General features: G+C 43.1%; 1 protein-coding gene and 1 pseudogene across 1 annotated transcript in view; one reads left to right on the top strand and one right to left on the bottom strand.

Moving 5' to 3' along the window:
• TM4SF19 (transmembrane 4 L six family member 19) overlaps positions 1-11460 on the top strand; it is a 31738-nt gene extending 20278 nt beyond the window's left edge. The window contains exons 4-6 of the mRNA XM_089683529.1: positions 1727-1902; positions 4651-4840; positions 10254-11460. Of these exons, the coding sequence (XP_089539655.1) occupies positions 1727-1902; positions 4651-4840; positions 10254-10412 (525 nt within the window). The 3' untranslated portion in view covers positions 10413-11460. The remainder of the gene's footprint in view (positions 1-1726; positions 1903-4650; positions 4841-10253) is intronic.
• On the bottom strand, positions 5908-7096 carry LOC149457596 (sialidase-4 pseudogene; annotated as a pseudogene).
• Positions 11461-12269: the final 809 nt, after the last annotated feature.

Here is a 12269-nt window from a genome sequence, read left to right on the forward strand (position 1 = left end):
TTTTTGGAGATTAAATTTATTTTCCTCCAGACGTAAAAAGTGCCCCCTTGTCCTCTGTGTTGACACCAAGGTGAATAACTCTACACCGAGTTCACTATATGAGCCACTGATGTATTTATACATGTTGATCATATCCCCCTTAATCTCCTCTTCTGAAGAGAGAATAAATTCAGTTCCTCTAATCTTTCCTCATAGCTGAGCTCCTCCATGCCTCTTATCAGTTTGGTTACCCTTCTTCGTACTTTCTCTAGTTCCCCAATGTTCTTTTTGTGAATTGGTGCCCAAAACTGAACTGCATATTCTAGATGAGGTATTACTAATGATTTGTACAGGGGTAAAATTACACCCCTGCTATCTTGCCTTTTATTCGTCATGGAACCCAACATTTTTAGTGTGCCTCATACACCGGATTGCGTAGAAAGATCATCCCCTAAAGAAAAGGGGAGAAACTAGATTAAACCAAAAAGAAGAGCTGGAGAAAAGTAAAAGAGGAAGGAGAGAGAAAGAAGAAGAAGAGTGGAGGAGAAAGGAGGAAGGAGGTGCACCCTCATCCAAGACCAAGAGTAGGGGAATTTTCAAGGTCACTGGGAATCCGTGAGATATCTGATCCAATGGTCCCAAGTTTTCTCAAAGAGGGCCATTTTGTCATGTAGGATCACTGACAGGCATTAATTTGTCATGATCCATGTCTACTTAGCACTCAAGAGATGAAAAGGGATCCTGGGAGACTTCCAAGATCTTGCAATTGAGATTCTAGCTACTGTAAAGATAAAGGTTATCAACCATCTCATGTGTCTTGGCACTCCCTCTGCTGGACTTCTCAATAGGGCCTGTTGCGGATTTTTAACGAAATTCACCTGGGTGAGCGAATAGACAAAGGTATATGTGCAAATCCAGAACCGACTCACTTTTGGGCATGTCCACCAGATGTGGAACACTGTTCCTTCTTGACCATAGCCCCTAAAACATAAGAGAGACGCATGTGGAATACAGGATGCTATTCTCACAGGCACCATATCTTAACCTCTTCACGTCGGCCAAACGCAAATGTGCGGCCTCCCGGTGTCTGGGCCTAGACGCCGAGTGGCTGCACATTTGCGTTCTATTAAAAAAGGACATATGTGCCGAGAGTGCACTCCCAGCACACATGTCCGGTACTCACGGAAAGGTCCCGATCTCCTCTTTCGATTGGGACCTTTCCTGATCATGTGACCGCCGTGACGACGCATCACGGCGGTCACATGACCCTAAACCCCACCCCACCTCCTGGATTCTGTAACTCTTAAAGGTCCGGGAGGTGTCGGCATGAAGGGGTTAAAAACCTTATAGCTTGCTTCTATTAATGAGGTATTGATAAAAGATTTAGAGGCATATTGGGCTAATTTTCCCCATTCTGCAGTTTCCATCAGCTTACCCAGGTCGTGTTCCCATTTTTCCATGTAAGGCAATTTGGAAGAGTCAGAGTGTTGCAGGGTATAGATTTGGAAATAAATCTATAATGCTTGTCGTAGTTCTTGCATAAATGTTCCATTGGGGTGGAAGTTGTCAGATTCCCCCACTCACTTAAGGGTCTGCAAGAAGTGTGCTATTTGAGTATATCAATATTAGCAGCCTCTTTATATAGTACATCCACTCAAAGTGTAAATAAACTGACATTATAATAAGTTTATTGTTGATTTTTATCTTGAGTGGTAGTTCATTTTTATTTGTTTATTTGTCTCTCCAGATGCTGTTGTCCGGCCTTTTCTCCATTCTAGCTACGGCTGGAGCTGCAACTTCCTTTTTCATCTCTGTTGCTGGACTACTCAGTGGTCCATACTGTTTGTACCAAGTGGAAGGTGAAGCAACACAGGAGTGGGGTTATCCTTACATAACCATTGGCTTTCCAGTCTTCAACACTAGGTAAAATTGTTATCTTTTTTGGATAATAGGCCTCAAAATTCTACAACACATTTTGCAACACTGGAGCTTACAGTAACATAGATGTTACAGTGTCCCATAAATCATTGCTGCAATTGCATAGCTGGCTGGGTCTGAGCTTCCTTTTCTTCTATTTGTCTTGTAAGGTTAAAGGGTAACTCCACTTTCGTGGGAAAAAATTGCAAAATAAATATAGCAATATATTATATACTGTACATTTGCTATACAAGACATTGTAACTGAATGTTGTAAAAAAATACCTATGCTTTGAAATCTGCAGCTCTCCAATGTTCTGTAAAATTCAATGCCATATGGTGACCAGAACAACCCAAGAAAGGTGATTTTTTGCTTGTGTGATTGGTTCACTGTTTTCCTCATTAGTCTGCACAAAAGATGCATGTCAGATTTTAGGTATCCTCTTCAACAACAAAAAAAAATTTGGTAAGATACTCCCAAAGTATTAATTGCTAGGGATGCAGTCACTGAAACTTAACTTATTAGAGCACTGCAAGTGCATCAACTGATTAGTAATGAGACAGTTACTCCCATTCAGAATTAGTATTCAGAGACACAAGGAAGAACAAACAATTACCTTTCAGCGCAGAAACAGAAAGGAATATGCAACAAATCAAAAACGGGAGAGAAACCCAGACTTGGTGCGCTATATGTCCACATCCCAACAAATCATGTTCAACTATGAACAAAAGGTAGTCATCGACTTTGTGTGGACATATAGAAGAGAAACTGAGTACTGCAAAAACAACTTTATTATGTACCATTAACAATCTATTACACAGCATTAAAATTACACTCCTCATAGGGGTTCACAAGATACAGAGATTCAAATTACAGTTCACATGTGGACTTGACGCGTTTTGGGATTCCCTCTTCAGGTGCACATGTGACAGAATCAGTACACTGGAACCCATTCCTAATCTTTATTAAAGTAATATCAATCAGTAGGGTAGACTGTAATTCACAGCATGTTCATGTTGCCCATAGAGGCAATTGAGTAAGCCAAGGTGAAGCCACTGCCTCTCAGGTGGGAAATTCAGGTACATTCAGTAAACAGCAAATGGTCTTTTATACATAATCTTAAAATAGATAGACCAACAGCATGGTAGTCAAGTAGTCAATGCACATATATTCCAAAGTGGGGGCTCTTGATAAGTATCTTAGATAAAAACTCACTTTACATCAATCCAGTCTGTGGATTGGATTGGCTAGATTAATGTGAACTGAGTTTTTTTCTTATATTTCTTACTTATCAAGAGCCCCCTCTTTGGAATACAGTATATGTTCCTTGACAACTTTGACTACCATGCTGTCTTTTTAGCAATTTACATACATTTGATCTGGATGGTTCCCCACTAGGAAGTTGGTCCTTCTATTTTAAGATTATGTGTACAAGACCATTTACTGTTTACTAAATGTACCTGACTTTCCCACCCGAGAAGCAGTGGCTTCACCTTGGCTTACTCATTTGCACTTTTTTGGGCAACATGCACATGCTATTAATCCCAGTCTATCCTACTGACTGATATTACTCTATTAAAGATTAGGAGTGCTGGGCAGCAATGTTGGTAACAGTCTATTGGTGGTCTGGTGGCTTTAGGTCTAATTCAGCTGTCTGCTTAGAAGCGGCCTGTTTGAAGAAGGATTCCCGAAATTTTTTATGTTGTGTAATAGATTTTTTAGTGGTAAATAAAGTTGTTTTTAGGGTACTCTTTTTTCTCTTCTATACGTCCACCCAATGTCCATGACTACATATTCTGTTCATAGTTGAACATGATTTGCTGGGATGTGGACATATAGCACACACAGTCTGGGATTACTGCTAACCCTAACCCTAATGATTGCATGATTACCGCTAACTCTAACCCTAGTCCTTAACCCTAAACCTATTTTGCTGACTGGACCTTGGTGAATTTTATTTCAATACCCTTGACCTAGAAGATAGGTGGGAACCAGTGCAGCAGAAAAAGGCTAGATATATGCACAGGGTTTTGTGAGAAGACTATCTGAAAGAGACAGAAAAAGGGCCTGAAGTTTGACGTCAGAGCAGGAGCACTGCAAGTTTAAGCCAGGAGGCTGAAATATATTTAATTTTGTGCCTACAAAATGCTGGAAAACCCCTACAAAGGAAACCCATATTATTTTCTTGAACTTTATTATAATAAATGTTGGCAAGAAAAGCCCTAAAAATAGGATTGAGAAGAGTGGGTATGTCTATAATGTACTACCATTTGCAGGGGCGGCCTGACCATTCGGGCACTCAGGCACTGCCCGAGGGCCCGGGGTCAGTAGGGGGCCCCATGAGATGCCCCTGATACCTTTCATAGGCTTTTTTGGGTGTGATTTGAGTGTTGGCGAGGACACAGGAGCCCCATGATTTCCTATTGCCCGGGGGCCCCATTAGCTGTCAGTCCGCCCCTGACCATTTGAAGCTGGTTCTCACAAGTCCAACAGGCACCAAATCTAGTACAAGTGCTTTCCAGAATGGAAATTCAGGAACAGCCACTCCACAAGTTTGTGCGAGGAATGTGGCTGCTCCTCAGTTATGCTAGCACAGAGCATTGCAACTGGAAGAAAGGTATGAAACAGTATTTCCACTGAGAGAAAAGGGAATGTTTAACCACTGAGCTAATACTTATGCTACCTTAGCATTAGTTAATTGTGTAAAATATAAAAATTCGTATTAATCAGTTCTTTCCATTTAATGTTTTGCAGTACATCAAACTCTTTAGCTGACATCTCCTCCAAGAAGACGACCTGCATTGAACCACCAGATATAGAGACCTGGAACTCCCATTTCTTTATATCCCTGTGTTTAATCAACACATCGCAGATTGTCCTGTGCCTCTCTCAGCTGGTGAATGCCATCTTGGGCATGTTTGTTGGAAATTGTGACCAGAAAAAGGTTTGTATAAAGAAATTTCTAAAAGAAAAGCTTGTTTAATCTTTTGCAGCCCCCTTGCTGCCATTAGATGAAGCTTTACGTTATCTAAAGAAAAGGAAGCTTCACCTAAGAAGCTTTTATAGCAAGGAGTGGGACATAGGAGAGGGCAGCCTAACATGCCAGATTTCTAATTGGAAATTGGTAATTGCATAATAAGGTGTCCAGGTTTGGATACTTGTGGAGGAGAACGTTCCTTCTAAAGTCCATATACTGTATGTTTTTGCTAGTACAGATACATTTTAAAGTCCAGTATTTATTACCCTCATGCAACTATCTTTTATTTGTGGCATTAATTCAATGTATCATGTGAGTGGATTTATCATAGAGAAAAAAATGTATCTGAATGACCTTCTTCTCTTCTGTGGCTTATATGACCTGTACAGGGGTAATCCATGCAGCACTGACAATCCAGGTGTGCTGCAAAACATGATACTTGCCACTGTCAAAATACACTAAACAAAGGCTGCTTCTACTTTAATTATCTGAGCCATTCCCTGACCTATATGGATGTCAGCTTAGAGGTGTTGGCCGCTGGAAGAAGGGAGTATAAGGCTTTGGGGAAGCAAACTGCAACTACCCCCACATATGGACACGTGGTTAGGTTTGGTTTAGTGGGAAGTTACACATCAACCTTTCCATGCTGTCTCTCCTTGAAAGGGAAGACTGGGATACTACTTGAACATTATTCACCAAGGACACCAAGCTCTGCAGGAGTCCAACCATCACAGTCTGTGTTTCTGAAGGTTGACATAAGAGACTAGTGAGAGAAATCTAGATGAGATTGAGGCCTAGTCTAGAGTATAGGCTCCAGTATACTGTTGGGATATCCTGATCTGCATTGCACCCTCCTTCCCATATTGCCATGTTCAATAAACTTTTTCTATTTTAAAATCCACTTAAAGTGTCCATAATGCAGCTGTTAGTGAAGATCAACATCCCTTCAAATTATGTCAGTCCAGTTACCAGTAGCGCTACATGTGCAAGAAACAGGTTGCTAACAAGTGAACTTTAAACCATCTAAATACTAATTAACTTTCTTTAAACTTTTATTCTACAGGTACATGGACTAGATGCAAATAGTTACAAAGAAATGGCACACAATATTAAAGTTAGCTTATTTGTTTTCTTTTATGAAGTTTTACATTTCCCTTTCTTTTTGTCTTTGTCCACGGGAATATGGAGAACATTGGGTTTAAGTGGCAGGTTCTGGATGACCTCACACAAGGTGAAGATGCTGAAGGATATCTGCTCATAAGGAGATTTTAGGCCATTTTCATAGAGACAGGCAAATGCAACTATGGGAGGTAACCTTACAGGTCCATCTTCACTAGAAGGCAGCTCAATATATGCTAAGTCGGAGTAGGCACTGGGTCCCTCATAGATGACCCAGGGTCCTCTCCAGCTATCAGCATCCTTGGGATAGGGGCTGAGGTAGACCCCTAGGTTTATCCTTGAGTGTGTACTGGTGGGATGGGAGTACAGCACCCATGTAGGTGTCTGAAACTTTTGCCCAGTCCTGTGGTACGTCTTGTATTGCAACTTTAACTTTTTTGGTAATTCCATGCTAACATAACAAGTGTCTTTGCAAACATCCTCCCATTTAATCTGCCTGTGACAAACCAATTTACAGGTACCACTTTCACTGCTGAATTGCCGTTGTTGTAGACTATTTTTAAGAATATTTATGTTGTCCTGTGTTTGAGGACCTTTTTTATTCCGTTGTTTTAGGTCTGACAGTTTAGCTAACATCACTGAGCTCTCAGCTTGGCAGCAAGCTGGATTACTGGTATTATATCTTGATAAAAAGTCCAAAGGAGATGGGAAACCAATGACACTGCCATGACACCCGTTGGGTGTTTCAACTAACTTCTCAACCAACTGTCCAGGTTGGAATACAATGCCACCATCAGAGCTCAGAGCCTGTACTCGGAATCCTAAAGAGCTTCTGGCATTGCAATACAGGATGTTACTTCCATCTTCCTCATCCACTGACACCAGTTGGCATTCCACTGTGTGAAGGTTTGGGATAAGTTCTCCAACTTTCCAAGACTTTCCATGGTCGTCACTACGAAAGGCAAAGGCATGTGGCGTAGTGCGACAGAGCTTACCAAAGCAATCTCTGCAGTTGATGTGATAAGTGTAAGCAGGAACAAGGAGACGACCAGATTTTAGCTGGATACCATGTCCTGGTCCCAAAGCGAAGGTGGCCCACTCTGTGAAAAACAGCAATACCCAAACATATTATTGTTATGCATTGCAGTGCAGTGGTTATTTTCAGTGAATCCATTTATACAGTGTTAACTATATATCATCATATAAACTGCTCAAAAATTTTAAAGGAACACTTTGAAAACACATCAGATCTCAATGGAGAAAAATATCATGCTGGATATCTATACTGATATGGACTAGGTAATGTGTTAGGAACATAAGTTAAAATGATCAACCTACAGAGGACTGAATTCAAAGACACCCTGAAAATCAAAGTGAAGAAATTATGCAGCAGGCTAGTCCATTTTGCTAAAATTTCATTGCAGCAACTCAAAATGGTACTCAGTAGTTTGTATGGCCCGCACGTGCTTATATGCATGACTGACAATGTTGGGGCATGCTCCTAATGAGACGATGGATGGTTTCCTGGGGTATTTTCTCCCAGATCTGGACCAGGGAGATCACTGAGCTCCTGGACAGTCTGAAGTGCAACCTGGCGGTGTCAGATGGACTGAAACATGATATCCTAGAGGTGTTCTATTGGATTTAGCTTAGGCGAGTGTGGGGGCCATTCAATGGTATCAATTCCTTCATCCTTCAGGAACTGTCTGCATACTCTCACCACATGAGGCCGGGCATTGTCGTGCACAAGTATGAACCCAGGACCCACTGCACCAGTGTAGGGTCTGACAGTGGGTCCAAGGATTTCATCCCGATACCTGATGGCAGTCAGGGTGCCATTGTCTAGCCTGTAGAGGTCTGTGCATCCCTCCATGGATATGCCTCCCCAGACCATCACTGTCCCACCACCAAAACGGTTATGCTGAATGATGTTAGAGGCAGCATAACGTTCTCCACAGCTTCCCCAAACCTTTCCATGTCTGTCACATGTGCTCAGGGTGTACCTGCTCTCATCTGTGAAAAGCACAGTGGTGGACCTGCAATTCTGGTGTTCAGTAGCAAATGCCAATGGAGCTCTATGGTGCCGGGCAGTGAGCACAGGGCCCACTAGAGGACGTCGGGCCTCAGGCCACCCTCATGAAGTCTATTTCTGATTGCTTGGTCAGAGACATTCACACCAGTGGCCTGCTGGAGGTCATTTTGTAGGGCTCTGGCAGTGCTCATCCTGTTCCTCCTTGCACAAAGGAGCAGATACCGGTCCTGCTGATGGGTTAAGGACCTTCTATGGCCCTGTCCAGCTCTCCTAGAGTAACTGCCTGTCTCCTGGAATCTCCTCCATGCTCTTGAGACTGTGCTGGGAGACACAGCAAACCTTCCGGCAATGGCAAGTATTGATGTGCCATCCTGGAGGAGTTGGACTGCCTGTGCAACCTCTGTAGGGTCCAGGTATTGCCTCATGATACCAGTAGTGACACTGATCCTAGCCAAATGCAAAACTAGTGAAAAAGTCAGAAATGATGAGTAGGGAAAAAAATTTCAGTGGCCTCCACCTTTAAAACCATTCCTGTTTTGGGGGTTGTCTCATTGTTGCCCTTCTAGTGGTGCATCTATTGTTAATTTTAATAACACCAAAGCAGCTGAAACTGATTAACAACCTCCTCTGCTACTTAACTGACCAGATCAATATCTCAGGAGTTTAATTGACTTGACGCTATACTTTGATTAAAAAGTGTTCCTTTACATTTTTGAACAGTGTACATCATATTAAAATGGTTATAAAGGCTAGACATTTTTTACCTTAATGCATTCCCCGCATTAAGAAAAAAATGTGCCTGTATTTGTTTCATCCCTTACCCTTCCTGTATACTTACCGGAGCCCAATCTCGATCCAGCACTGTGCCTGTCAACAGCCGGTCTCTCCTCTCTTTCTGTTCACAGAGGCAACAATGGGAGTCATTGGGAGCTGCTGAAATTCAAATCCTGTGAGCAGAGAGCTGGGGGTGGGGCTGAGCTGGCTCAGGATCAAGCCCACAGGGGTGCCTCCATAGCAAGCGACTTGCTATGGGGGCACACAAAGAAGAGGAGGAGCCAAGCGCGCCAGTGGAGGACTCCAGAAAAGGAGGTTCAGAGATGCTCTGTGCAAAACCAGTGCGCAGAGCAAGTAAGTATAGAATGTTTGCAATTTTAGAAAAAAAACCTAAGCACTAACGATCACATAAAAGGGTTATAACAATGATATTAAAGCATACAAAAACACACCATGTAAAATGAGAACCTCGTTTGAAAGAAAAAAAATACTGATTGAAGAGGTGGGGGGAAATTGGTAGCAGTAGTCTTGTAGATGGCAATGCTGTGATGGGATAAAGTGATGGGAAAAAATGGGGTAGTAGGAGAGGAAATCAAAAGTCTGTTTGTAAGAGGGGCTTTGAGGTTGGGTAGTTTTGGTGCCCAAGCACAAGGCCCTGCCCCCGTTCCAGCCCTGTTATAACACAATCCCGCCCGCTGAGGGTGACCCCTCAGCCATCTTGTGCCATGTCTCCTCACAAAATCACTGGCCATAGACCTTTATATCCAGAAGAAGGAATGTCCACACAATAAATAACTTCAATGCGCTTTACTAATGTTGTTCATTAAATGGCAAGAGTCACATCACAAGGACATACAAATCACATAAAGTGGACGATGTGCAGTACTCTCAGGTGAAAGCACATGCAGCACCTCACAGCCATCTCCCTGCAGTCTCTCTTCTTCCCAGGGTCATAAATGCTCACAGGACTGTGTTCTCTATTGATACCTCCTAGCTGGGTACAATTCTTCTGGAAACCCTCCAGGGAAGCAGACTCACAGAGGGATTTCCAGCCTGGCCTAAAGCCTTTGCAATCCTGGCCCCCACCTCCGTAAGGGACAGAAGGTCTACAGCTGGCTCTTCCTGCATACATGTCTATTCCACCCGGCCCTCTGCCATATCCAGGGCCCACGTGTGTAGATTACAGTCTCACATATGTGGGGTGTATGGCCCCTAGGTGTCAAGTCTGCTGTGTCCCCTCCTCACCTAGACTCACCCCTGACATCACTTGCGGGAGGGCTGTATGTAAAAGGGTCCTAACACCTAGTGGCACTACCTGCTGTACCACTATTCTTGTACAGAGTCCAGAGCCACCTAGTGGCAAAGTGGCTAACTGTACCTGCCTACATGTTCATTTCAGAAAAGATGAGTTTCAAGGTGTGTTTGCTGACTAACTGATCAGAGGGTGTTCCACAGAAAGGATGCAGCACAAGAGAATCCCTGGAGGTATCTATGGAAAGTGTTTCTCGTGCAGAAATAAAGATGAAGACTGAGAGCTCAGGAAGGACCCTGTATGGGTGTACAGACAGAGTCAAAGAAAATCAAGTTAGTGAAGACTTGGTATGTTTGCACTAAGAGTTAGAATTTTATCTGGTTCACATAGTAATTAGCATTTCAGTAGAATTCCACTCTGTACGTATGGGTTCTCTTAGTCTATCTGTTGCATTCATCATTTCTATAGGTCAGGGGTAGGCAACCTTAATGAGGTGATGATCTACCTGAACAACATGGGAGAGGTCAAAGTATACCAGGAACAGGGGCGGACTGACAACTCATGGGGCCCCCAGGCAGTAAGAGATAATGGGGCCCCCCTACACTCAAGCACGCCCACACAACACCCTACCTACATATTGCAGCTCAACTCCATAGAAGGGGCATTTAAATATTTACTGCAGCAAAGACTGCAGGAATGTTCCCGGCTTCTTTCCATAGAAGCCACTGGACACTTTCAGGTTTAAAGATGGCTGCCATGTGGGGTAAGTGAAAGAGAAAGGGGAGTGAGAGGGTGAAAAAGAGGAAGAGAGAGAGAGAGAGAGAGAGAGAAAGGGATGAGAGAGAGGCGTGTGTTTTAAATTGTGCTACAAATTGGGCATGGCTTAAAAGGGGTGTGGTTAAATAGTGTCTGAGATGACTTATGTAGTGCAGAATGAGGTAATGTTAAATAGGGAATGTGCAGTGTGGAGTGTATGACAGTGGGTAGTATGTACAGGGAGAAGAGTGCTGAGTGTATGGCGGTGGGTAGTATGTGTAGGATGGTGTCAGTAGGTGGTGTCAGTAGTTTTTCCTTTTTATTAGTATTATTTTTTTTTTTTATAATTTTATGATTTTGTTTTACATATTAATGTTTTAATATTTTTATCATTTTTTTTCAAAATGCTTTTGGGTGGCCAGTGGATGGTGTCAGTAGAGCAATCGCATGGGTGTCAGAATTTTTTAATTTTTATTTAATTTTTTTAAATTTTTTTTACTATTTATTTCTGTATTTTTTTCACAATGATTTTGTGGGGGCAGTGGACAGTGTCAGTAGGGAGTAAACAGGGAGCACTTGTATATGTTGGGCTGTTATTAGATTGGAATGAATAAACAGAATCTGTACCCCCTTATATCAGAAGGAAGGGAATGGATGGAGGGAAGGAAGGAAGGAAGAAAGAAAAGGAAGGGAGGCAAGGAATGGATGGAGGGGAGGGCAGGAAAGAGAGGTGGGAGGAAAGAATGAAGGGAGGGGATGGAGGAAGGAAGGGAAAGAAGAAAAGGGAGGGAATGGATGGAGGAAGGAAGGAAAGAAAATGGATGGAGGAAGGAATGAAGGAAAAGGAGGGGAGGGAGGAAGTTAGGAAGGGAGGGAGGGAATGGATGGAGGAAGAAAGGGGAGGGGAGGAAGGAAGGAAGAAAGAAAAGGGAGGGAATAGATGGAGGAAGGAAGAAAGGGGAGGGAAGGAAGGAGGGGTGGGAGGAAGGAAGGGAAGGAAGGAAGGAAGAAAAGGGAGGGAGGAATGGATGGAGGAAGGAAGGGAGGAAGGAAGGAAGGAAGAAAAGAGAGGGAATAGATGGAGGGAGGAAGGAAGGAAATGGATGGAGGAAGGAATGAAGGAAAGAGAGGGAAGGAAGGAGGGGAGGGAGGAAGGAAGGAAATGAAAGGAGGGGAGGGAGGAAAGAATGAAGGGAGGGGATGGAGGAAGGAAAGAATGAAGGGAGAGAGGAAGGCAGAAAGGAAGGGAGGATTGAAAGATGAGGAGGATGGGAAGGAAAAAAATGAAGGGAGGGGATAGAGGAATGAATGAGGGTAAGGAAGAAAAGGGAGGGAGATAATGGAGGAAGGAAGGAAGAAAATGGATGGAGGATGGAATGAAGGAAGGGGAGGGAGGAAGGAAGGAAGGAAGGAAGAAAAAGGAGGGATTTAATAGATGAAGGAAGGAAGGGGAGGGAGGGAGA

The sequence above is a fragment of the Staurois parvus genome, unplaced genomic scaffold, assembly GCF_062004578.1.
Source record: "Staurois parvus isolate SC_StPar_1 unplaced genomic scaffold, SC_StPar_1.0 ptg000312l, whole genome shotgun sequence".
NCBI classification, from domain to species: Eukaryota; Metazoa; Chordata; class Amphibia; order Anura; family Ranidae; genus Staurois; species Staurois parvus.